Genomic DNA, 26,282 nt, shown 5'->3' on the forward strand with positions numbered 1-26,282 from the left:
TCGCCCTGAGGGCGCAACTGCCCACATTCAAAGTCAGCGGCTTGTAATGAGTCAAACTGACTCATTACAAGCTGCCTGTATGCACCGGAGGAGGAGAGGAGCAGCTCCGGAGGCAGCGGAGAAGGAAGAGGAGGGAGAGGGACTCAGGAGCTGCAGCAGCGCTATGTAATTGGTAGCGGTGCCGCTGCAGCTGTCCCTCTCCTTCCACATAGGCTGGCCGCCGCCGCTGTGAACGCTGGGATGCGCTTACCTCATCCCAGCAGTCACAGCGGCGGCGGCCAGCCAATGTGGAAGGAGAGGGACAGCTGCATGTGGCGCCGCTACCAATTACAGTGCGCTGCTGCAGCTCCCGAATCCCCCGTCCCCCCTCCTCCTCCCCTGCCTCCAGAGCTGCCAACACCAAGGAAACTGACTGCCTGAGCCAGTGGAGAGATGGTATCATCTATTCTATCAGTCTATCTATCCTGTCTACCTAATGTGTAAAAAAGGGGACGCTGTCTGCCGTAAGGTGTAAAAAGGGGACGCTGTCTGCCGTAAGGTGTAAAAAGGGGACGCTGTCTGCCGTAAGGTGTAAAAAGGGGACGCTGTCTACCTAATGTGTAAAAAGGGGACGCTGTCTACCTAATGTGTAAAAATAAGATTTTAAACCTACCGGTAAATCTTTTTCTCCTAATCTGTAGAGGATGCTGGGGACTCCGTAAGGACCATGGGGAATAGACGGGCTCCGCAGGAGACATGGGCACTAAAAAGAACTTTAGGTATGGGTGTGCACTGGCTCCTCCCTCTATGCCCCTCCTCCAGACCTCAGTTAGAGAAACTGTGCCCAGAGGAGACGGACAGTACGAGGAAAGGATTTTCGTTAATCTAAGGGCAAGATTCATACCAGCCCACACCATCCACACCGTATAACATGGATATACAAACCAGTCAACAGTATGAAACAAAACCGCATCAGCCCGAGACTGATCAAAACTGTAACATAACCCTTATGTAAGCAGAAACTATATACAAGTCTTGCAGAATGTAGTCCGCACTGGGACGGGCGCCCAGCATCCTCTACGGACTAGGAGAAAAAGATTTACCGGTAGGTTTAAAATCTTATTTTCTCTTACGTCCTAGAGGATGCTGGGGACTCCGTAAGGACCATGGGGATTATACCAAAGCTCCAAAACAGGCGGGAGAGTGCGGATGACTCTGCAGCACCGATTGAGCAAACATGAGGTCCTCATCAGCCAAGGTATCAAACTTGTAGAATTTTGCAAAGGTGTTTGAACCCGACCAAGTCGCCGCTCGGCAAAGCTGTAATGCCGAGACTCCTCGGGCAGCCGCCCAAGACGAGCCCACCTTCCTAGTGGAATGGGCCTTTACAGAATTTGGTAACGGCAATCCAGCCGTAGAATGAGCCTGCTGAATTGTGTTACAGATCCAGCGAGCAATAGTCTGCTTAGAAGCAGGAGCGCCAACCTTGTTGGCTGCATACAGGACAAACAGAGCCTCTGTTTTCCTAACCCGAGCCGTTCTGGCCACATACATTTTCAATGCCCTGACCACATCAAGGGACTCTGAATCCTCCATATGAAAAGATGGAACCACCTTGGGCAAAAATTGAGGACGAGTCCGCAACTCCGCTCTATCCACATGGAAAACCAGATAGGGGCTTTTGTGAGATAAAGCCACCAATTCCGACACGTGCCTTGCCGATGCCAAGGCCAACAACATGACCACTTTCCAAGTGAGATACTTTAATTCCACCGTTTTAAGAGGTTCAAACCAGTGAGACTTAAGGAACCGCAACAGCACGTTAAGGTCCCAGGGTGCCACTGGAGGTACAAAAGGAGGCTGGATATGCAGCACTCCCTTCACAAAAGTCTGTACTTCCGGAAGACAAGACAATTTCTTCTGAAAGAAAATGGATAGGGCCGAAATCTTAACCTTAATGGAGCCTAATTTTAGGCCCAAATTCACTCCAGTCTGTAGGAAGTGAAGGAAACGGCCCAGATGGAATTCTTCCGGAGGAGCATTCCTGGACTCGCACCAAGATACATACTTCCGCCATATACGGTGATAATGTTTTGTTGTCACGTCCTTCCTAGCCTTTATCAGAGTCGGAATGACCTCATCCGGAATGCCCTTTTCCGCTAGGATCCGGCGTTCAACCGCCATGCCGTCAAACGCGGCAGCGGTAAGTCTTGGAACAGACAGGGTCCCTGTTGTAACAGGTCCTCTCTGAGAGGAAGAGGCCACCGATCTTCTGTGAGCATTTCCTGCAGATCCGGATACCAGGCCCTTCGAGGCCAATCTGGAACAATGAGAATCGTCTGTACTCCTCTTCGTCTTAAGATTCTCAATATCTTGGAGATGAGAAGAAGAGGAGGAAACACATAGACCGTCTGGAACACCCACGGTGTCACCAGGGCGTCCACTGCTACCGCCTGAGGGTCCCTTGACCTGGCGCAATACCTCGGTAGCTTTTTGTTGAGGCGTGACGCCATCATGTCTATCTGAGGCAGTCCCCACTGACTTGCAATCTCTGCGAAGACTTCCTGATGAAGTCCCCACTCTCCTGGATGTAGATCGTGTCTGCTGAGGAAGTCTGCTTCCCAGTTGTCCACTCCCGGAATAAAGACTGCTGTCAGAGTGCTTACCTGATTTTCCGCCCAGCGAAGAATCCTGGTGGCTTCTGCCATTGCCACTCTGCTCTTTGTTCCGCCTTGGCGGTTTACATGAGCCACTGCGGTAGGTCGCGAAGCAAAGTCTCAGCTTGACGAAGGCCGTTGTATATGGCCCTTAATTCCAGTACGTTGATGTGAAGACAAGCCTCCTGGCTTGACCAGAGACCTTGGAAGTTTCTTCCCTGTGTGACTGCTCCCCAACCTCAGAGGCTCGTGTCCGTGTTTATCAGAACCCACTCCTGAATGCCGAACCTGCGACCCTCTAGAACAGGGATGGGGAACCTTTGGCCCTCCAGCTGTTGCTAAACTACACATACCAGCATGCCTTGCAACAGTTTTGCAATTTGGCCATGCTAAAACTGCTGCAGGGCATGCTGGGATGTGTAGTTCAACAACAGCTGGAGGGCCAAAGGTTCCCCATCCCTGCTCTAGAAGGTGAGCACTTTGCAGCTACCACAGGAGATACCCTGGCCCTGGGGGACAGGCTGATCATCTGATGAATCTGTAGATGTGACCCGGACCAGTTGTCCAGAAGGTCCCACTGAAAAGTCCTCGCATGGAACCTGCCGAACAGAATGGCCTCGTAAGACGCCACCATCTTTCCCAGAACTCGAGTGCAGTGATGCACCGACACCCTTTTTGGCTTCAAGAGGTCCCTGACCAAATTCATGAGTTCTTGGGCCTTTTCCATCGGGAGATAAACCCTTTTCTGGTCTGTATCCAGAATCATGCCTAAGAAAGGCAAATGGGTCGTCGGAACCAACTGTGACTTTGGGATATTGAGAATCCAGCCGTGCTGCTGCAAAACCCTCAGGGAAAGCGATACGCTGTTCAGCAATTGCTCTCTTGATCTTTTATTAGGCGATCGTCCAAGTACGGGATAATTGTGACACCCTGCTTGCGCAGGAGCACCATCATTTCCGCCATTACCTTGGTGAAGATCCTCGGGGCCGTTGGAAAGCCCAAACGGCAACGTCTGAAATTGGTAATGACAATCCTGTACAGCAAATCTCAGGAACGCCTGATGAGGCGGATATATGGGGACATGAAGGTATGCATCCTTTATGTCCAGGGACACCATATAATCCCCCCCTTCCAGGCTGGCTATGACCGCCCTGAGCGATTCCATCTTGAACTTGAACCTTTTTAAGTATAGGTTTAAGGATTTTTAATTTAAAATGGGTCTGACCGAACCGTCCGGTTTCGGGACCACAAACAGGGTTGAGTACCACTTGTTGAAGACACAATTTTTGAATTGCATTTAAAACTATCTCCCTCTCTGGGGAAGAAGCCAGTAGGGCAGATTTGAAAAACCGGCGAGGAGGCACCTCTTCGAATTCCAGCTTGTAACCCTGGGAAACAATTTCTATTGCCCAGGGATCTACCTGTGAGTGAACCCAGACATGGCTGAAAAGGCGAAGACGTGCCCCCACTGGGGCGGACTCCCTCAGCGGAGCCCCAGCGTCATGCGGTGGATTTTGTAGAGGCCGGGGAGGACTTCTGCTCCTGGGAACTAGCTGTAGTTGGCAGCTTTTTCCCCCTGCCCTTACCTCTGGCAAGAAAGGAAGATCCCCGTACTCTATTGGGTTTATGCGATCGAAAGGACTGCATCTGATAATGTGGCGTTTTCTTAGGTTGTGAGGAAACATAAGGCAAAAAAGTTGATTTACCTGCAGTAGCTGTGGAAACCAGGTCCGTGAGACCTTCCCCAAACAATGCCTCACCCTTGTAAGGCAAAACCTCCATATGCTTTCGAGTCGGCATCACCCGTCCATTGTCTGGTCCATAGGGCTCGTCTAGCAGAAATCGCCATAGCGTTGGCTCTGGACCCCAGTAGGCCAACGTCTCTCTGAGCATCTCTCATATATAGAACAGCATCCTTAATATGACCCAGGGTCAATAAAATGGTTTCCTTATCAGGCGTATCTATATCAGCAGATAAGGTATCTGTCCACGCTGCTACAGCGCTACAAACCCAAGTAATGTACCAGTATGTGTGTAAATTGACTTCAAGGTAGTCTCCTGCCTGCGATCAGCGAGGGTTGCGGTATCTTGAGATGGCAGCGCTACCTTTTTGGATAAGCGTGTCAACGCTTTGTCCACCCTTGGGGAGGATTCCCTCCGTATCCTGTCCTTAGCCGGGAAAGGATACGCCATAAGAATCCTTTTGGGAATCTGTAGTTTTTTGTCTGGAGATTCCCAAGCCTTTTCAAATAACTCGTTCAGCTCATGAGAAGGGGGAAAGGTTACCTCAGGTTTCTTTTCCTTATACATGCGCACCCTCGTGTCAGGGACAGAGGGGTCATCTGTGATATGCAACACCTCTTTTATTGCAATAATCATATAATGAATACTTTTAGACAATTTTGGCTGCAACTTCGCATCATCATAGTCGACACTGGAGTCAGAATCCGTGTCTGTATCCGTGTCTACAACCTGGGATAGTGGGCGCTTTTGAGACCTAGAAGGTCCCTGCGACATAGTAAAAGGCAGGGCTAGACTCCCTGTACATTCCCTGGACTCTGCTTTGTCCAACCTCTTGTGTAATAAATTCACATTTGCATTTAAAACATTCCACATATCCACCCAGTCAGGTGTCGGCGTTGCCGACTGAGACACCACACTCATTTGCTCCACCTCCTCCCTAGAAGAGCCTTCCGCTTCAGACATGCTGACACACGTGTACAGACACCCCACACACACAGGGAATCTCTAATCTGGAGACAGTTCCCCCACAAGGCCCTTAGGAGAGACAGAGAGAGAGTATGCCAGCACACACCCAGCCCTAATAACTTTGGAAACCAAAATTCCCAGATAGCGCCTTGTGTATATATATATATGTATATATATATATATATGTATATATATATATATATATATATATATATATATATATATATATATATATATATATATATATATATATATATATACACATTCCAAACGGACCGGCACTCCCACCAGCGTCAGCTCACCTGAGCGGGATTCTTGGGTATTTAAGGTACGTTTTAAGGTACGTTTTTGCTTCTATACACACTTGTTCACTTTGACAAAGGGGTGTTGTGACCCCGAAACGTTAGTTCTTCTTTGTGGGAATACAATTTTGATTTGCACTTTTAAGCCTCCGAGTGCCGCCTCTTATTTTCTGGTTATATATATATATATATATATAAATCTTGATTGTGCCAAATTATGTCGTCCGTCCCCCCCCCCCTTCTTTAAACCCCTCTGTCACCGTGTTCAGCAGGGGAGAGTCCGGGGAGCCAGCTTCTCAGCGTGTGCTGTGGAGAAAAATGGCGCTGGTGAGTGCTGAGGATCAAGCTCCGCCCCCTCCGCGGCGGGCTTCGGTCCTGCTCGAATCCATTCAAAAACTGGTGGGGGATACCCATATACAGCCCACAGAGCCAATATATCTAGTTTTACCAGTCCCAGAGGTGTAAATTGCTGCCCAGGGCGCCCCCCCCCCCCGCGCCCTGCACCCTTACAGTGCCTGCCGTGTGTGTTTTGTGTGGGAGCAATGGCGGGCAGCGTTACCTCAGTGAAGATCTGAAGTCTTCTGCCACTTCTGAAGTCTTCTATCTTCTTATACTCACCCGGCTTCTATCTTCCGGCTCTGTGAGGAGGACGGCGGCGCGGCTCCGGGACGAACAGCTAGGTGTCCAGTAGCCTAAGAAGCAGAGCCTAGCATTTAAGTAGGTCTGCTTCTCTCTCCTCAGTCCCTCGATGCAGGGAGCCTGTTGCCAGCAGGCTCCCTGAAATTAAAAAACCTGACAAAAATTCTTTCTTTCAGGAAACTCAGGAAAGCTCCCTGTATGCACCCAGTCTCCTCTGAGCACAGTATCAAACTGAGGTCTGGAGGAGGCGCATAGAGGGAGGAGCTAGTGCACACCCATACCTAAAGTTCTTTTTAGTGCCCATGTCTCCTGCGGAGCCCGTCTATTCCCCATGGTCCTTACGGAGTCCCCAGCATCATCTAGGACGTAAGAAAAAAGGGGACGCTGTCTACCTAATGTGTAAAAAGGGGACGCTGTCTACCTAATGTGTAAAAAGGGGAAGCTGTCTACCTAATGTGTAAAAAGGGGAAGCTGTCTGCCGTAATGTGTAAAAAGGGTACGCTGTCTGCCGTAATGTGTAAAAAGGGTACGCTGTCTGTCGTAATGTGTAAAAAGGGGGACTGGCTGCCGTAATGTGTAAAAAGGGGGACTGGCTGCCGTAATGTGTAAAAAGGGGGACTGGCTGCCGTAATGTGTAAAAAGGGGGACTGGCCTCCGTAATGTGTAAAAGAGGCTCTACCTGGTGTAGTGGCGCTACTGTGCGGTGTAATTTGAATAATGGAGCCTACTGTGCACCGTAACATGAATTGGTATTATTTTGTGGTCACACCCCTTCCCCATGAAGCCACGCCCCTATATTTTTTATGCGCGCCTACGACGCGAACTGCCTCTATTTTATATGAAGCCCCCCTTATTGCACACAGCGCTAAAATGTCTAGTTACGGCACTGCTAACTCCACTGGTAACATGTTGGACTCCGAAGTTGCATAGATGTGGGCCCATTGCGCATGCGTGAGAGAGTACAGCAGAGCAAAATGTAATGTTTTCTTGACTGCACATGAATCATAGGGAGTACTGACAGCGCTTCGGGAGTTATCTGTGGCACTGTAGGCAGGCATGATGCCACCCTCAGAGCGCATTCTGTTCTCTTAACAAATGTTAAAAGTTATGCTTTTATACATATATATCTCTTGCATCCCACTTGATTCCTAGTGAAGCAGGCAGGATGGGGAGAAAATCATAGCCTTGTATGTAGGGGGCGTGGCTTACTCATGTGATTTGAGTAATTTTAGCCCCACTCCTCCCCACGGTAATTTCCGGAGATGGGGCAGGGACTATTGACGTGAGCCCAACCCCTGCAGTGGACAGCAGCGTCTCCTCTCTGGGCTTCTCCCGAAGAGGAGACTGAAAAAGCAGGCAAGTATGGTACACTAAGTCACCCAATACATAGTCTACATCTCACAGGCTCTGAAGATGTATAAAGTGACATTATAGAAATGACACTAGCAAGCAGGGTAGTGCCACTTAATAAGCCTTAATTACTAAAATGTAGGTGCAATATATCCAAAAGGTACACAATCTGTGGCGTTAGTATGTTCTCTCCATGTTTTCTCCAAGAATAAAAATAAAAAAACATTTGGAGATGAATTGGCTCCTGATTAAATTAACCCTAGGGTGTGTTCAAGTGGTAGGAAATTTAGATAAAAAAAATCTGCAATAGACAAATAAAAGCGGATTGGATAGTGTAAGTTTGCTCCTAATAGCAATGACAGTAAATTGACCCTAGAGAGTGATTAAGTCCAAATGCATCCTTGATACACCACACACTACCTGAATGATCAAATGATAGGTTGGTGTCATCACTATCATTGCCATCCTCCTCTTCACGGTCACTGTGGAGCTCCTGGCTAGCAGCATCTCTCACAACTTCTAAATCCAGTTCTTGCAAGATGGGTAGGGCCTCCAATACTTGCTGCCTGAGGAAAAAGTGACAAAATCCTGTCAATTATTTTAAGTGAGTGTGCTGTCACGTTTTCTGTCAGCTGCTTCAGGATCTACTTTTGGGTGCATGTTTCTGAACCTTGGTGTCTCACCTGTAATCTTTATTTTTAGTGCATGGATTTCCTGTCAGGTCCAAAATGAGGATTGTCTGAGGTAATTCTCCTGTTAATATGCAAGGCATTACTAAGTGACAGTTGGACCACAAAGACAAGTGTCGTTTACAGGCTGTTAATTATTTACAATACAATTCTAGTATGGTAGGAACTGGTAACATAATATTGGTGAGGAACTCACCTATATCCAATCTGTGGATTAAATTATGGGATAAATCCAAAAGCTGGAGCTTCTCCAAACAGAGAAGGTTTTTGAATTCTTTAATTTGGTTTCCAGAAAGACTAAGGAACCTATGAGATATATATATATATAAATGTTCAGGTTAATCTACATTATTCAGTATTAATAAAAATAAGAATTTACTTACCGATAATTCTATTTCTCGTAGTCCGTAGTGGATGCTGGGGACTCCGTAAGGACCATGGGGAATAGCGGCTCCGCAGGAGACCGGGCACAAAAGTAAAGCTTTAGAACTACCTGGTGTGCACTGGCTCCTCCCCCTATGACCCTCCTCCAAGCCTCAGTTAGGATACTGTGCCCGGACGAGCGTACACAATAAGGAAGGATTTTGAATCCCGGGTAAGACTCATACCAGCCACACCAATCACACCGTATAACTCGTGATCTAAACCCAGTTAACAGCATGATAACAGAGGAGCCTCTAGAAAAGATGGCTCACTACAGCAATAACCCGATTTTTTGGTAACAATAACTATATACCAGTATTGCAGACAATCCGCACTTGGGATGGGCGCCCAGCATCCACTACGGACTACGAGAAATAGAATTATCGGTAAGTAAATTCTTATTTTCTCTAACGTCCTAAGTGGATGCTGGGGACTCCGTAAGGACCATGGGGATTATACCAAAGCTCCCAAACGGGCGGGAGAGTGCGGATGACTCTGCAGCACCAAATGAGAGAACTCCAGGTCCTCCTCAGCCAGGGTATCAATTTTGTAGAATTTTACAAACGTATTTGCTCCTGACCAAGTAGCTGCTCGGCAAAGTTGTAAAGCCGAGACCCCTCGGGCAGCCGCCCAAGATGAGCCCACCTTCCTCGTGGAGTGGGCATTTACAGATTTTTGGCTGTGGCAGGCCTGCCACAGAATGTGCAAGCTGAATTGTACTACAAATCCAACGAGCAATAGTCTGCTTAGAAGCAGGAGCACCCAGCTTGTTGGGTGCATACAGGATAAACAGCGAGTCAGATTTTCTGACTCCAGCCGTCCTGGAAACATATATTTTCAGGGCCCTGACAACGTCTAGCAACTTGGAGTCCTCCAAGTCCCTAGTAGCCGCAGGCACCACAATAGGTTGGTTCAGGTGAAACGCTGAAACCACCTTAGGGAGAAACTGAGGACGAGTCCTCAATTCCGCCCTGTCCGAATGGAAAATCAGATAAGGGCTTTTACAGGATAAAGCCGCCAATTCTGACACGCGCCTGGCCCAGGCCAGGGCCAACAGCATGACCACTTTCCATGTGAGATATTTTAACTCCACAGATTTAAGTGGTTCAAACCAATGTGACTTTTGGAACCCAAAAACTACATTGAGATCCCAAAGTGCCACTGGAGGCACAAAAGGAGGCTGTATATGCAGTACCCCTTTTACAAACGTCTGAACTTCAGGGACTGAAGCTAGTTCTTTTTGGAAGAAAATTGACAGGGCCGAAATTTGAACCTTAATGGACCCCAATTTCAGGCCCATAGACACTCCTGTTTGCAGGAAATGTAGGAATCGACCCAGTTGAATTTCCTCCCTCGGCCCTTACTGGCCTCGCACCACGCAACATATTTTCGCCAAATGCGGTGATAATGTTTTGCGGTTACATCCTTCCTGGCTTTGATCAGGATAGGGATGACTTCATCCGGAATGCCTTTTTTCCTTCAGGATCCGGCGTTCAACCGCCATGCCGTCAAACGCAGCCGCGGTAAGTCTTGGAACAGACAGGGTCCTTGCTGGAGCAGGTCCCTTCTTAGAGGTAGAGGCCACGGATCCTCCGTGAGCATCTCTTGAAGTTCCGGTTACCAAGTCCTTCTTGGCCAATCCGGAGCCACGAATATAGTGCTTACTCCTCTCCATCTTATCAATCTCAGTACCTTGGGTATGAGAGGCAGAGGAGGGAACACATACACTGACTGGTACACCCACGGTGTTACCAGAGCGTCTACAGCTATTGCCTGAGGGTCCCTTGACCTGGCGCGATACCTGTCGAGTTTTTCCCAACGGTTTATAATCATGTGGAAGACTTCTGGGTGAAGTCTCCACTCTCCCGGGTGGAGGTCGTGTCTGCTGATGAAGTCTGCTTCCCAGTTGTCCACTCCCGGAATGAATACTGCTGACAGTGCTATCACATGATTTTCCGCCCAGCGAAGAATCCTTGCAGCTTCTGCCATTGCCCTCCTGCTTCTTGTGCCACCCTGTCTGTTTACGTGGGTGACTGCCGTGATGTTGTCCGACTGGATCAACACCGGCTGACCTTGAAGCAGAGGTCTTGCTAAGCTTAGAGCATTGTAAATGGCCCTTAGCTTCAGGATATTTATGTGAAGTGATGTCTCCAGGCTTGACCATAAGCCCTGGAAATTCCTTCCCTGTGTGACTGCTCCTCAGCCTCGCAGGCTGGCATCCGTGGTCACCAGGACCCAGTCCTGAATGCCGAATCTGCGGCCCTCTAGAAGATGAGCACTCTGCAACCACCACAGGAGGGACACCCTTGTCCTTGGTGACAGGGTTATCCGCTGATGCATCTGAAGATGCGACCGGACCATTTGTCCAGCAGGTCCCACTGGAAAGTTCTTGCGTGGAATCTGCCGAATGGGATTGCTTCGTAGGAAGCCACCATTTTACCCAGTACCCTTGTGCATTGATGCACTGAGAGTTGGCTCGGTTTTAGGAGGTTCCTGACTAGCTCGGATAACTCCCTGGCTTTCTCCTCCGGGAGAAACACCTTTTTCTGGACTGTGTCCAGGATCATCCCTAGGAACAGAAGACGAGTCGTCGGAACCAGCTGCGATTTTGGAATATTGAGAATCCAATCGTGCTGCCGCAACACTACCTGAGATAGTGCTACACCGACCTCCAACTGTTCCCTGGATCTTACCCTTATCAGGGAATCGTCCAAGTAAGGGATAACTAAAATTCCCTTCCTTCGAAGGAATATCATCATTTCGGCCATTACCTTGGTAAAGACCCGGGGTGCCGTGGACCATCCATACGGCAGCGTCTGAACTGATAGTGACAGTTCTGTACCATAAACCTGAGGTACCCTTGGTGAGAAGGGTAAATTGGGACATGAAGGTAAGCATCCTTGATGTCCCGAGACATCATGTAGTCCCCTTCTTCCAGGTTCACAATCACTGCTCTGAGTGACTCAATCTTGAATTCGAACCTCTGTATGTAAGTGTTCAAAGATTTTAGATTTAGAATCGGTCTCACCGAGCCGTCCGGCTTCGGTACCACAACAGTGTGGAATAATACCCCGTTCCCTGTTGCAGGAGGGGTACCTTGATTATCACCTGCTGGGAATACAGCTTGTGAATGGCTTCCAAAACCGTCTCCCTGTCAGAAGGAGACATCGGTAAAGCCGACTTTAGGAAACGGCGAGGGGAAGACGTCTCGAATTCCAATTTGTACCCCTGAGATATCACCTGAAGGATCCAGGGGTCTACTTGCGAGTGAGCCCACTGCGCGCTGAAATTCATTGAGACGGGCCCCCCACCGTGCCTGATTCTGCTTGTAAAGCCCCAGCGTCATACTGAGGGCTTGGCAGAGGCGGGAGAGGGTTTCTGTTCCTGGGAACTGGCTGATTTCTGCAGCCTTTTTCCTCTCCCTCTGTCACGGGGCAGAAATGAGGAACCTTTTGCCCGCTTGTCCACGAAAAGACTGCGCCTGATAATACGGCGTCTTCTCATGTTGAGAGGCGACCTGGGGTACAAACGTGGATTTCCCAGCTGTTGCCGTGGCCACCAGGTCTGAAAGACCGACCCCAAATAACTCCTCCCCTTAATAAGGCAATACTTCCAAATGCCGTTTGGAATCCGCATCACCTGACCACTGTCGTGTCCATAGCCCTCTACTGGTAGAAATGGACAACGCACTTAGACTTGATGCCAGTCGGCAAATATTCCGCTGTGCATCACGCATATATAGAAATGCATCTTTCAAATGCTCTATAGGCAATAATATACTGTCCCTATCTAGGGTATCAATATTTTCAGTCAGGGAATCCGACCACGCCAACCCAGCACTGCACATCCAGGCTGAGGCGATTGCTGGTCGCAGTATAACACCAGTATGTGTGTAAATACATTTTAGGATACCCTCCTGCTTTCTATCAGCAGGATCCTTAAGGGCGGCCATCTCAGGAGAGGGTAGAGCCCTTGTTCTTACAAGCGTGTGAGCGCTTTATCCACCCTAGGGGGTGTTTCCCAACGCACCCTAACCTCTGGCGGGAAAGGATATAATGCCAATAACATTTTAGAAATTATCAGTTGTTATCGGGGGAAACCCACGCATCATCACACACCTCATTTAATTTCTCAGATTCAGGAAAACTACAGGTAGTTTTTCCTCACCGAACATAATACCCCTTTTTGGTGGTACTCGTATTATCAGAAATGTGTAAAACATTTTTCATTGCCTCAATCATGTAACGTGTGGCCCTACTGGAAGTCACATTTGTCTCTTCACCGTCGACACTGGAGTCAGTATCCGTGTCGGCGTCTATATCTGCCATCTGAGGTAACGGGCGCTTTAGAGCCCCTGACGGCCTATGAGACGTCTGGACAGGCACAAGCTGAGTAGCCGGCTGTCTCATGTCAACCACTGTCTTTTATACAGAGCTGACACTGTCACGTAATTCCTTCCAACAGTTCATCCACTCAGGTGTCGACCCCCTAGGGGGTGACATCACTATTACAGGCAATCTGCTCCGTCTCCACATCATTTTTCTCCTCATACATGTCGACACAAATGTACCGACACACAGCACACACACAGGGAATGCTCTGATAGAGGACAGGACCCCACTAGCCCTTTGGGGAGACAGAGGGAGAGTTTGCCAGCACACACCAGAGCGCTATATATATACAGGGATAACCTTATATAAGTGTTTTCCCCCTTATAGCTGCTGTATTGTTAATACTGCGCCTAATTAGTGCCCCCCTCTCTTTTTTAACCCTTTCTGTAGTGTAGTGACTGCAGGGGAGAGCCAGGGGAGCTTCCCTCCAACTGAGCTGTGAGGGAAAATGGCGCCAGTGTGCTGAGGAGATAGGCTCCGCCCCTTTTTCGCGGACTTTTCTCCTGCTTTTTTATGGATTCTGGCAGGGGTTAAAATTCATCCATATAGCCCTGGGGGCTATATGTGATGTATTTTCGCCAGCCAAGGTGTTTTTATTGCTGCTCAGGGCGCCCCCCCCCCCTAGCGCCCTGCACCCTCAGTGACCGAAGTGTGAAGTGTGCTGAGGAGCAATGGCGCACAGCTGCAGTGCTGTGCGCTACCTTGGTGAAGACAGGACGTCTTCTGCCGCCGATTTTCCGGACCTCTTCTGGCTCTGTAAGGGGGCCGGCGGCGGGGCTCTGGGACCCATCCATGGCTGGGCCTGTGATCGTCCCTCTGGAGCTAATGTCCAGTAGCCTAAGAAGCCCAATCCACTCTGCACGCAGGTGAGTTCGCTTCTTCTCCCCTTAGTCCCTCGATGCAGTGAGCCTGTTGCCAGCAGGTCTCACTGAAAATAAAAAACCTAAAACTAAACTTTTCACTAAGCAGCTCAGGAGAGCCCCTTAGCCTGCACCCGTCTCGTTCGGGCACAAAAATCTAACTGAGGCTTGGAGGAGGGTCATAGGGGGAGGAGCCAGTGCACACCAGGTAGTTCTAAAGCTTTACTTTTGTGCCCAGTCTCCTGCGGAGCCGCTATTCCCCATGGTCCTTACGGAGTCCCCAGCATCCACTTAGGACGTTAGAGAAATATATAAATGTGTTCTACTATATTACGCAGGGTGCATACGTGTGTGCTGTAAAGCAGGGACTACCATACGATTAGTACATCCTAGGGAGTATGAATAGGTCTTTGTGCCAGATTCACTGCAGGTTCTATACCATACGGCGCTCAAATGCTGACTGTCAAATGCCAGGTAGCATTCCTATTTTCAAATCATGGTCAGTTGCAGCCAATTGTTTGCAGGAGGCGCTCAGTCCCTGTCTGTGTAGTGGCAAACACCTCCATTCCTATGCAAGATGCCGAAATGCTGCCAGACTAGTATTGCATAGTTAAAGGGACAAGAAAAAGCAATGAAGTATCTTTTCTGGGTGCACTGGGAACACAATAAATGGTTAAAATTACTCTTTATTAAGTACTGTATGCATTAAAATTATTACAGGACTGGTGTGTCAATGCCTATTCTATACCTTGTATAAAACACTCTAAAAGGTTAAGGAACACAGTACGCAATTGGCGCACGAGGTACCGTAAGGGTACGCCCTTAGCGTAGCGGACGCTGTATCGGGAGCGAGCCGCTCGAGCGACACAAACGCTCGCGAGAATACGCTGTTGGTATCGGGCACACTATAGGTGAGCGACTACCGTAATGCTACGCTATCAGCGTAGCGGACGCTCGAGACCACGAGGAGATCACGAGCGGCGCAGACGCTCACAGTGTTAAACCTTTATAACTAAACCATAAACAATGTACTTATACTGTAAACCCTTGTGGAGTGATAAGGTGTAAATGCAACACAGTGTAACCTTGTTAGTTTAAAAGCTGCATGAGCGTATGTGACGCTCAGAGAACCCCTTAGCAATATAATAAACACTCAAATACCGGTCTAAGGGTCTAACGCCTTTTAAGGAAATTAATGAACGTTCAATTGCAAAAGAATAATACAATACAAGTTATACACTACCAAGATAACATAAAATACCTAACCGAATCACTACACATAAAATACAATAAAGATACAATTACATTTAAGGGGGAAGGAGAGAGAGAATGGCTTATAACATTAAAATAAGAGACAATATGGTTGCAGAGAACTTACGCACCAGGGGAAACAATCGCAAGCGCCTTTTCTGGATATCCAGCTCCCGATTATCAGCAATGAGAACCGTTGAAGAGAGTAGAGAGCTGGCCCAGATCGGCTTGTCCTTTTATACACTACACACAATACAGTACAATGGTCCCTACATTCTTATTGTTCATTGGACACAGGAATTCGTCTTCGCATTATAACAAAAGGTCATAGGTTGGTTCATACAGGTGGGCTGTGACTATTCCTAACTGCTCAGGTGGGTGGGAAACTGGGTTTCCCGCCGCATGGGTAATAAAGTGCAAATATAGTAAATGTCCATAAACTTCTTATGTCCATAACTATACGCACGAGCGATTAATCCGCTTCAAACCAACACCGGAATATTGCTAATTATATTCTCTTCCGATGGATACTAAACACCACTGTGTAACCCCTGTCTGACCCTTCGTATCAAACAAAGAGGGATCTCTTTGTCCCCGAACATACTACGTTAACTAAACTTTCAGATTCTATCAAAGGGACCATAATCTACAAAATACATTATATGACTAAAATATGTTACGATTGAGTCGCCCGCTAGACGCACACAAACTCTACCGTAAATGCGCACACCGTGCGCCTGCGGGTGCACGCAACTGAGAGTATGCGCACGGGAGGGCTCATGCACACGCAGCAGGCACTCGCATGAGGTGCATATATGGCAGTGTGTAGCGTGATATTTTTCTGACTTTGACAGGTGAAATATTAACATATAGTGTGATAAGAAAATAAAGTGATATTAAAACTACAAAAACTCAGATCAGTGTTTTCCTGTGTGAATTTTATTATCCAAAATAAAGGCTATTTTGCCTATGAACTCTGTGTAAATGTGTATTCCTATTATATTATCCTCCACATTAATCCTCTCGAGTTGTATCAACGTATCTCTTTATTAAACATCATATTCTTAATGTTGTATTATTTCCACCTCTTTACAGCCGGTATGTATCAGATTTGTAACAATCACTATGTATACCCTGGTATATTGCAACAAATTGTCTTTCCTCCTTTTATACTGTGTTTTCAGAGTAGCATTTGTTTAATTGCTATAGACCACAGATTCTCAAACTCGGTCCTCAGAACCCCACACGGTGCATGTTTTGCAGGTCTCACAGAATCCTAAGTTAAATAATAAGCTCCACCTGTGGACATTCTAAAATGTGTCAGTGAGTAATGAATACACCTGTGCTCCTGCTGGGTTGCCTGCAAAACATGCACTGTGTGGGGTCCTGAGGACCGAGTTTGAGAAACTGTGCTATAGACCAAGGAAAGCTGTGGTTCATCTGCCCATAATGTATTGTATTCACACAGATTTTTCTTATTAGCGGAGGCAATATAGCATAAAATCCACATTGATATCACTAAATAGTGGATTCACTAGAGCGGTATTCCTATGGCTATTATTCACCATTTATATTATTATAATATAATCCTCGTCTCTTATTCATTATAACATATTATATACATCCGTGTGTTTAATAGATCAGTTCTTCACTATTATATTAAATGGTGCACGTAATGCTGTTCCCCCTCGGTATATTCAAATCGCACTCTGCCTTGCTATTAATGATCACATCACTGGCTCTGTACGAGTTTAGTGCGTGTGATCAGTTAATGTGAGTCTGGGGCTCTCCCCTGTAATTTCTCCATGCACACCAGGTTCACGCTGCCCCGCTGTTTGTCTCCAAACCACTAGCTACTAGCCGGCTTAGCGTGTGTGGCTGGGCGCTGCAGCCAGCGGGTTCTCCTCTCTCCTCCCTCCGACTGGCAGAGTGCAATTTGAATATACCGAGGGGAACAGCATTACGTGCACCATTTAATATAATGGTGAAGAAGTGATCTATTAAACACAGGGATGTATAATATGTTATAATGAATAAAACACGTGGATTATATTATAATAATATAAATGGTGAATAATAGCCATATGAATACCGCTCTAGTGAATACACTATTTGGTGATATCAATGTGTATTTTATGCTATATTGCCTCAGCTAATAAGAAAACATCTGTGTGAATACAATACATTATGGGAAGATGAACAACAGCTTTCCTTGGTCTATAGCAATTAAACAAATGCTACTCTGAAAACACAGTATAAAAGGAGGAAAGATACTTTTGTTGCAATATACCAGGGTATACATAGTGAGTGTTACAAATCTGATACATACTAGCTGTAAAGAGGTGGAAATAATACAACATGATGTTTTGTAAAGACATAAGTTGATACAACTCGAGAGGATTAATGTGGAGGATAATATAATAGGAATACACATTTACACAGAGTTCATAGGCAAAATAGCCTTTATTTTGGATAATAAAATTCACACAGGAAAACACTGATCTGAGTTTTTGTTGTTTTTAATATCACTTTATTTTCTTATCATACTATATTTTAATATTTCACCAGTCCTGTAATAATTTTAATGCATACTTCAGAAAGAAGAGTCATTTTAACCAATTATTGTGGTTCCAGTGCACCCAGAAAAGATGCTTCTTTTGCTTTTTCTTGTCCCTTTATAAATGCTGGTCTCTGACTTTGAAGCATTAGGGTAGCACCTGCAAATGATGGAATGTCAGACGTTATAAGAAAATTAATACATGTTGAGTATCCCATATCCAAATATTCCGAAATACGGACTTTTTTGAGTGAGACTGAGATAGTGAAAACTTTGTTTTCTGATGGCTCAATGTACACAAACTTTGTTTAATACACAAAGTTATTAAAAATATTGTATTAAATGACCTTCAGGATGTGTGTATAAGGTGTATATGAAACATAAATGAATTGTGTGAATGTGCACACACTTTGTTTAATGCACAAAGTTATAAAAAATATTGGCTAAAATGACCTTCAGGCTGTGTGTATAAGGTGTATGTGTAACATAAATGCATTCTGTGCTTAGATTTAGGTCCCATCACCATGATATCTCATTATGGTATGCAATTATTCCAAAATACGGAAAAATCCCATAGCCAAAATACCTCTGGTCCCAAGCATTTTGGATAAGGGAGACTCAACCTGTATATAGCAGAAGGAACCACCAATATCCGAGCTTATATATAACGAGCTTTCTTATACTGGTGTGGAATTTATTTAGTATTGTAGTATCACATAGTGCTGACACTACCAATATAGGACACAGAAGCTGACAGCCAGTCTATTATCATGCTGTAAACCCTGCCATTGTGGTATAAAGCGGTGCTTAGGCTGCTAAAGAGACAGAATTAAATACTGCTGTTTAGATACTATCTAACTAGGAAATAGTAATGTTTGTGGCATTGTCAGATAAACATCAGGTAATGCTATGTACTGGGCAGGCTGGCATAGGCTTGTTAGCATATCTGGCAGTACACTGAAACTGAGGTTACGCACTGCACTCACCGCAGATTCTTAAGAACATCTAAATTTTCAATCTTTTTTATATGATTCTAGAAAAAGAAAAAAAAATGGAAATGTTGGGCGACAAATCAATTTAAAGCCAACATGCAAGGGTTCAATGTAATAAATCTCATTACACGCAATAGTTACAGGTTAATGAAGTGCGACATACAGTATATATTACAATAAGTACAAGCAGACTTAGCAGAAAAAACACCATAAAACACATTATGGAAATTAGGACTTTTCCAACAGTGTTCCTTTATAGAAAATGATAGTAATACTTGGGCTGTGACACAGGTATGTATCTTCCTGCGGTACGGGCTATGACTTGTATGCTGGCTTCCTAACTCCCACAACCAATTGCTGAAAACTTGGTATGTTATCTAGTGCAGGTACAAGCAAATGGGTGTCAAAACAAAGTACCGATCCATGGGACCGTATCACTTGAGCATCTGAAATCATACTGTAATATGGCAGGATATAGCGTGGGGCGGGCGGCCCATATTCTTTTGAGGTGCAGTTAATAGGTTACCTTTTGCAGGTATAGGCTGTGTGTCTGATTTACCATCTCCAGATCCCTCAGGGCTGTGATACCTTCTCTGTCCAGTCTCACCGTGCGCAGGCGGAGTAATGCCTGGGACCTGTGTGGGAAGAAATAATGACAGACACACCCTTAGTCTAAGATCCATGAAAGACACCTACTGTATGACTTCATACAAACATGTACTAACTTATTAGCCTCTCAGTTCTTTTAGGACTCCTGGCATTTTCAAGTTTTAATCATGTAGATGCCAAACACCTACTTTTTAACTGTTAGATTGATAGTGCTCATGTTTGCCAGAATAAAGGGATATCTCTGCTCTACATTCTCACTATGTTGCACTTGACGGCAAAACATGAACTAAGATGAGTGCGCACTCATAAGATATTGCATGAACAGGTCGGGAATCAAAAGAATTTCCAGATCTTTGTATAAGTGTATACCCAGCGTTACTTTGTACTTTTTCTCTAACGACCTAGAGCAGTGATTTTCAACCTTTTTTTACTCACGGCACACCGAACAATGTTTTAAAATTGCCAAGGCACACCATCCGTTCCCCACAGAAAATACCACAAAAAACACACATTGGCCGTCACAATAATAAAAAATGTACACATACATTGGCCTACACAGAAAAAAACAATGACATTGCTCCCCACATAAATCATGTTGCTCCTTACATACAGCCTATTGCTCCCACATAAATCAATCACATTGCTCCCCACATAAATCATGTTGCTCACACATAAATCAATTACATTTCTCCCCACATAAATCCTATTGCTCCCCACATGAATTATTCACATTGTTCCCCCCATAAATCCATAAATCCTATTGCTCCCCACAGGAGAAATAGCATAACAAATATTAGCCCCTACCGGTCAGCTGTCCTCCTCCCTGTCCCTCAGTGGCAGGGGTTGTTCATAGTGGATTACTGCGAATACTGAGCAGCGGGCGGTTGGGCAGGTGTGGATGTGGGTGGGCAAGGAAAGCTGTGGATGCAGGTGGAAATTGGAAGATGTGTATGCAGGTGGGTGGGCTGGCTGGGTGGTGAGTTGCGGCGGCCTTGACCTATGATATCACACTGCCGCGTCATCAAGGCACAGGACACAGCCGGATTATGAATGATCCTCTTAGAAGAGCCCAGGCCAACAGTTCACTCTGAAGGTGCAGGAAGCTGCTCTGGCTCCGCGGCACACCTTGCAACTGGTCGCGGCACACTAGTGTGCCACGGCACACTGGTTGAAAAAGCCTGACCTAGAGGATGCTGGGGACTCCGTAAGGACCATGGGGAGAGACTGGCTCCGCAGGAGACATGGGCACTTTAAGAAAGAATTTAGTTCCTGGTGTGCACTGGCTCCTCCCTCTCCGCCCCTCCTCTAGACCTCAGTTTGATTCTGTGCCCAGAGGAGCTGGGTGCTTTTCAGTGAGCTCTCCTGAGTTTGCTGATAGAAAGTTTTTTGTTAGGTTTTTTATTTTCAGGGAGCTCTGCTGGCAACAGACTCCCTGCATCGTGGGACTGAGGGGAGAGAAGCAGCCCTACTCTCTGAAGCTAGGTCCTGCTTCTTATGCTACTGGACACCATTAGCTCCAGAGGGATCGGTACGCAGGATCTCACCCTCGCCGTCCGTCCCAGAGCTGCGCCGTCGTCCCGTTCGCAGAGCTGGAAGACTGAAGCCGGGTGAGTATGAGAAGCAAGAAGACTTCACAGGCGGCAGAAGACTTCGTGATCTTCACTGGAGGTAACGCACAGCACTGCAGCTGTGCGCCATTGCTCCAAACACCTACACATACTCCGGTCACTGTTAGGGCGCGGGGGGGGGGCGCCCTGGGCAGCATTTGGGACCTCATTCTGGCAAATAAACACATATATACAGCTGGGCACTGTATATATGTAGGAGCCCCCGCCAAAGAAATAACATTTAAGCGGGACAGAAGCCCGCCGCCGAGGGGGCGGGGCTTCTCCCTCAGCACTCACCAGCCCCATTTTTTCTCCACAGCACGCTGAGAGGAAGTTCCCCAGGCTCTCCCCTGCTGATACACGGTAGAAGAGGGTTGAAAAGAGGGGGAGCACATAATTAGGCGCAAAAAAGTATATTAACAGCAGCTACTGGGTTAACATTAAGTTACTGTGTTATTCCTGGGTTATATAGCGCTGGGGTGTGTGCTGGCATACTCTCTCTGTCTCTCCAAAGGGCCTCGTGGGGAAACCGTCTTCAGAAAGGACATTCCCTGTGTGTGTGGTGTGTCAGTACGCTTGTGTCGACATGTCTGATGTGGAAGGCTATGTGGGAGAGGAGCGGGAGCAAATGAATGTGGTGTCTCCGCCGACGGCGCCGACACCTGATTGGATGGATATGTGGAAGGTTTTAAATGATAATGTTAATTCTTTGCATAAAAGATTAGACAAGGCTGATGCATTGGGACAGTCAGGGTCTCAACCCGTGCCTGATCCTATGTCGCAAATTGTTGACACAGATACCGACATGGATTCTGACTCCAGTGTCGCTTACGATGATGCAAAGTTACAGCCAAAGTTGGCTAAATCACTCCGATATATGATTACAGCAATTAGGGAGGTTTTGCACATCACAGAGGAAACCCCTGTCCCTGACACAAGGGTTTATATGTATAAGGGAAAGAAACCTGAGGTAACTTTTCCCCCCTCACACGAACTGAATGAGTTATGTGAAAAAGCTTGGGAATCTCCAGATAAAAAAAAATGCAGATTTCCAAACGGATTCTTATGGCGTATCCTTTCCCGCCAACGGACAGGCTGAGGTTACGATGGGAATCCTCCCCTAGGGTGGACAAAGCTTTAACTCGCTTATCCAAAAAGGTAGCCCTGCCGTCCCAGGATACGGCTACCCTCAAAGATGCTGCTGATCGCATACAGGAGGGTACCCTGAAGTCCATTTATACACATTCAGGTACCTTGCTCAGACCGGCAATCGCGTCGGCCTGGGTCTGTAGTGCAGTAGCGGCATGGACTGATACCTTATCAGAGGAGTTTGATACCCTAGATAGGGATACTGTTTTATTGACCCTGGGGCATATTAAAGACGCTGTCCTTTATATGAGAGATGCTCAAAGAGACATTAGTCTGCTGGGTTCTAGAATAAACGATCTGTCGATTTCTGCCAGAAGGGTCCTGTGGACTCGGCAATGGACAGGTGATGCCGACTCAAAACGGCATATGGAGGTTTTACCTTACAGGGGTGAGGAATTGTTCGGTGAAGGTCTATCGGACCTGGTCTCCACAGCTACGGCTGGAAAGTCAAATTTTTTGCCTTATGTTCCCTCACAGCCTAAGAGAGCACCGCATTATCAAATGCAGTGCTTTCGTTCACAAAGAAACAAGAAAGTCCGAGGTGCGTCCTTTCTTGCCAGGGGGAGGGGCAGAGGAAAAAAGCTGCACAATACAGCTAGTTCCCAGGAACAGAAGTCCTCCCCGGCCTCTGCAAAATCCACTGCATGACGCTGGGGCTCCACTGGCGGAGTCGGGGCCAGTGGGGGCGCGTCTTCGGAATTTCAGCCACATGTGGGTTCACTCCCAGGTGGATCCCTGGGCAATAGAAATTGTGTCTCAGGGTTACAAGCTAGAATTCGAAGAGGTGCCTCCTCGCCGGTTTTTCAAATTGGCCCTACCGTCTTCCCCCCTAGAGAGAGAGATCGTGTTAAATGCAATACAAAAATAAGATTTTAAACCTACCGGTAAATCTATTTCTCCTAGTTCGTAGAGGATGCTGGGGACTCCGTAAGGACCATGGGGTATAGACTGGCTCCGCAGGAGATAGGGCACCTAAAAAGAACTTTGACTATGGGTGTGCACTGGCTCCTCCCTCTATGCCCCTCCTCCAGACCTCAGATAGAGAACTGTGCCCAGAGGAGATGGACAATACAAGGCAGGATTTAGCAATCCAAGGGCAAGATTCATACCAGCCCACACCAATCATACCATGTAACCTGGAACATACATAACCAGTTAACAGTATGAACAAACTACAGTAACGGTGCAAGACCGATGTCAACTGTAACATAACCCTTATGTAAGCAACAACTATATACAAGTCTTGCAGAGTTTCCGCACTGGGACGGGCGCCCAGCATCCTCTACGGACTAGGAGAAATAGATTTACCGGCAGGTTTAAAATCTTATTTTCTCTTACGTCCTAGAGGATGCTGGGGACTCCGTAAGGACCATGGGGTTTATACCAAAGCATCCAATCGGGCGGTAGAGTGCGTATGACTCTGCAGCACCGACTGAGCAAACGCTAGGTCCTCATCAGCCAGGGTATCAAACTTGTAGAATTTAGCAAAAGTGTTTGACCCCGACCAAGTCGCCGCTCGGCAAAGTTGTAAAGCCGAGACGCCTCGGGCAGCCGCCCAAGAAGAGCCCACCTTCCTAGTGGAATGGGCCTTAACCGAATTTGGTACCGGCAATCCAGCCGTAGAGTGAGCCTGCTGAATCGTATTACAGATCCAGCGAGCAATAGTCTGCTTCGAAGCAGGAGCGCCAATCTTATTGGCCGCATCCAGGATAAACAGAGCCTCTGTTTTCCTAATTCTAGCCGTCCTGGCTACATAAATTTTTAAGGCCCTGACTACGTCCAGGGATCTGGAATCCTCCAGGTCACTTGTAGCCACAGGCACCACAATAGGTTGATTCATATGGAACGAAGAAACCACTTTAGGCAAAAATTGCGGACGTGTCCTCAATTCAGCTCGATCCACATGAAAAATCAAGTAGGGGCTCTTGTGTGACAAAGCCGCCAATTCTGACACTTGCCTTGCTGATGCTAAGGCCAACAACATGACCACCTTCCAGGTAAGGAATTTCAACTCAACCTTGTTAAGCGGTTCAAACCAGTGTGATTTTAGGAACTGCAACACCACGTTCAGGTCCCATGGTGCCACTGGAGGCACAAAAGGGGGCTGGATGTGCAGCACTCCCTTTACAAACGTCTGGACTTCTGGAAGAGAAGCCAATTCCTTCTGAAAGAAAATAGAGAGGGCCGAAATCTGTACCTTAACAGAGCCTAATTTCAGGCCCATATCCACTCCTGTCTGTAGGAAGTGGAGAAGACGACCCAAATGAAAATCTTCCGTAGGTGCATTCTTGGTCTCACACCAAGACACATACTTTCGCCAGATACGGTGATAATGTTTTATCGTCACCTCCTTCCTAGCCTTTATTAACGTAGGGATGACCTCTTCCGGAATCCCCTTTTTTGCTAGGATTCGGCGTTCAACCGCCATGCCGTCAAACGTAACCGCGGTAAGTCTTGAAATACACAGGGCCCCTGCTGCAACAGGTCTTCCCTCAGAGGAAGAGGCCAGGGATCTCCTGTGAGCATCTCTTGTAGATCCGAGTACCAGGCCCTTCGAGGCCAGTCTGGGACAACGAGTATCGTTTGTACTCTTCTTCGTCTTATGATCCTCAACACTTTTGTGATGAGAGGAAGAGGAGGAAACACGTAGACCGATTTGAACACCCACGGTGTTACCAGAGCGTCCAATGCTATTGCCTGAGGGTACCGAGACCTGGCGCAGTACCTCTGAAGTTTTTTGTTGAGGCGTGACGCCATCATGTCTATTTGTGGAGTTCCCCAAAGACGTGTTACGTCTGCAAAGACTTCTTGATGAAGTCCCCACTCTCCTGGATGGAGATCGTGTCTGCTGAGGAAGTCTGCTTCCCAGTTGTCCACTCCCGGAATGAAGACAGCTGACAGAGCGCTTACATGATTTTCCGCCCAGCGAAGGGTCCTTGTGGCTTCCGCCATCGCGACTCTGCTTTTTGTCCCGCCTTGGCGGTTCACATGAGCCACTGCTGTGACATTGTCTGATTGAATCAGAACCTGTAGGTTTCGATGAAGACTCTCCGCTTGTCGAAGGCCGTTGTAAATGGCCCTGAGTTCCAACACATTGGTCAGACCAGGAGTCCTGTCTACACATCAAAGACCCTGAAAATGTTTTCCCTGTGTGACCGCTCCCCATCCTGGGAGGCTCGCGTCCGTGGTAACCAGGATCCAATCCTGAATTCCGAACCTGCGACCCTCCAGGAGGTGAGCACTTTGCAACCACCACAGGAGGGACACTCTGGTCCCTGGGGACAGAGTTATTTTCCGATGTAAGTGCAGATGGGACCCGGACCACTTGTCCAGAAGGTCCCATTGAAAAGTCCTTGCATGGAACCTGCCGAAGGTAATGGCCTCGTAGGCCGCCACCATTTTCCCCAGAACTCAAGTGCATTGGTGAACTGACACCCTTTTCGGTTTTAGCAGGTCTCTGACCATGTTCTGTATGTCTTGGGCTTTCTCTATTGGGAGGAAGACCTTCATTTGTTCTGTATCCAGTATCATACCTAGGAACGGTAGTCGAGTTGTCGGAATCAACTGTGACTTCGGTAGATTTAGAATCCAACCGTGTTGCTGGAGCACTCTCAACGAGAGCGCCACACTGTTCAGCAATTTCTCCCTTGATCTCGCTTTTATCAGGAGATCGTCCAAGTATGGGATAATTGTGACTCCATGCTTGCGCAGGACCACCATCATTTCCGCCATTATCTTGGTGAAAATCCTCGGGGCCGTGGAGAGTCCAAACGGCAACGTCTGAAATTGGTAATGACAATCCTGTACAGCGAATCTCAGGTATTCCTGTTGAGGGGCATATACAGTATATGTGGTTTATGAATTAAATTGATTTGCACTATGAGCGCATTCTCCTTCTTTTGCTATTTCCAGATACTTTGCTCTTGAGAGTCAGAGCTATATGAGGAGAACTGCTGCGTTGTGAATATACTCCGGTGCTACAGCCCAGTGTTGTGCTTTTACCTGTGGACTGAGACTAACTAATCACCAGCGCACCTGTACACATCTCTTTTCTGTGGATATATATATATATATATATATATATATATATATATATATATATATATACATACACATAT

The 26,282-nt window shown here is 47.0% G+C and overlaps 1 protein-coding gene across 2 annotated transcripts in view; it reads right to left on the bottom strand.

The window, feature by feature from the left end:
* LRRC46 (leucine rich repeat containing 46) overlaps nucleotides 1-26,282 on the bottom strand; it is a 67,444-nt gene that overhangs the window by 1,337 nt on the left and 39,825 nt on the right. For both annotated transcript variants that reach the window (XM_063959643.1, XM_063959642.1), the window contains 5 exons: nucleotides 19,326-19,434; nucleotides 18,794-18,840; nucleotides 8,522-8,631; nucleotides 8,320-8,389; nucleotides 8,057-8,202 (listed from right to left, as the gene is read on the bottom strand). In XM_063959643.1, the coding sequence (XP_063815713.1) occupies nucleotides 8,057-8,202; nucleotides 8,320-8,389; nucleotides 8,522-8,631; nucleotides 18,794-18,840; nucleotides 19,326-19,434 (482 nt within the window). The remainder of the gene's footprint in view (nucleotides 1-8,056; nucleotides 8,203-8,319; nucleotides 8,390-8,521; nucleotides 8,632-18,793; nucleotides 18,841-19,325; nucleotides 19,435-26,282) is intronic.

Source organism: Pseudophryne corroboree, chromosome 3 (genome assembly GCF_028390025.1).
Source record: "Pseudophryne corroboree isolate aPseCor3 chromosome 3, aPseCor3.hap2, whole genome shotgun sequence".
NCBI classification, from domain to species: domain Eukaryota; kingdom Metazoa; phylum Chordata; class Amphibia; order Anura; family Myobatrachidae; genus Pseudophryne; species Pseudophryne corroboree.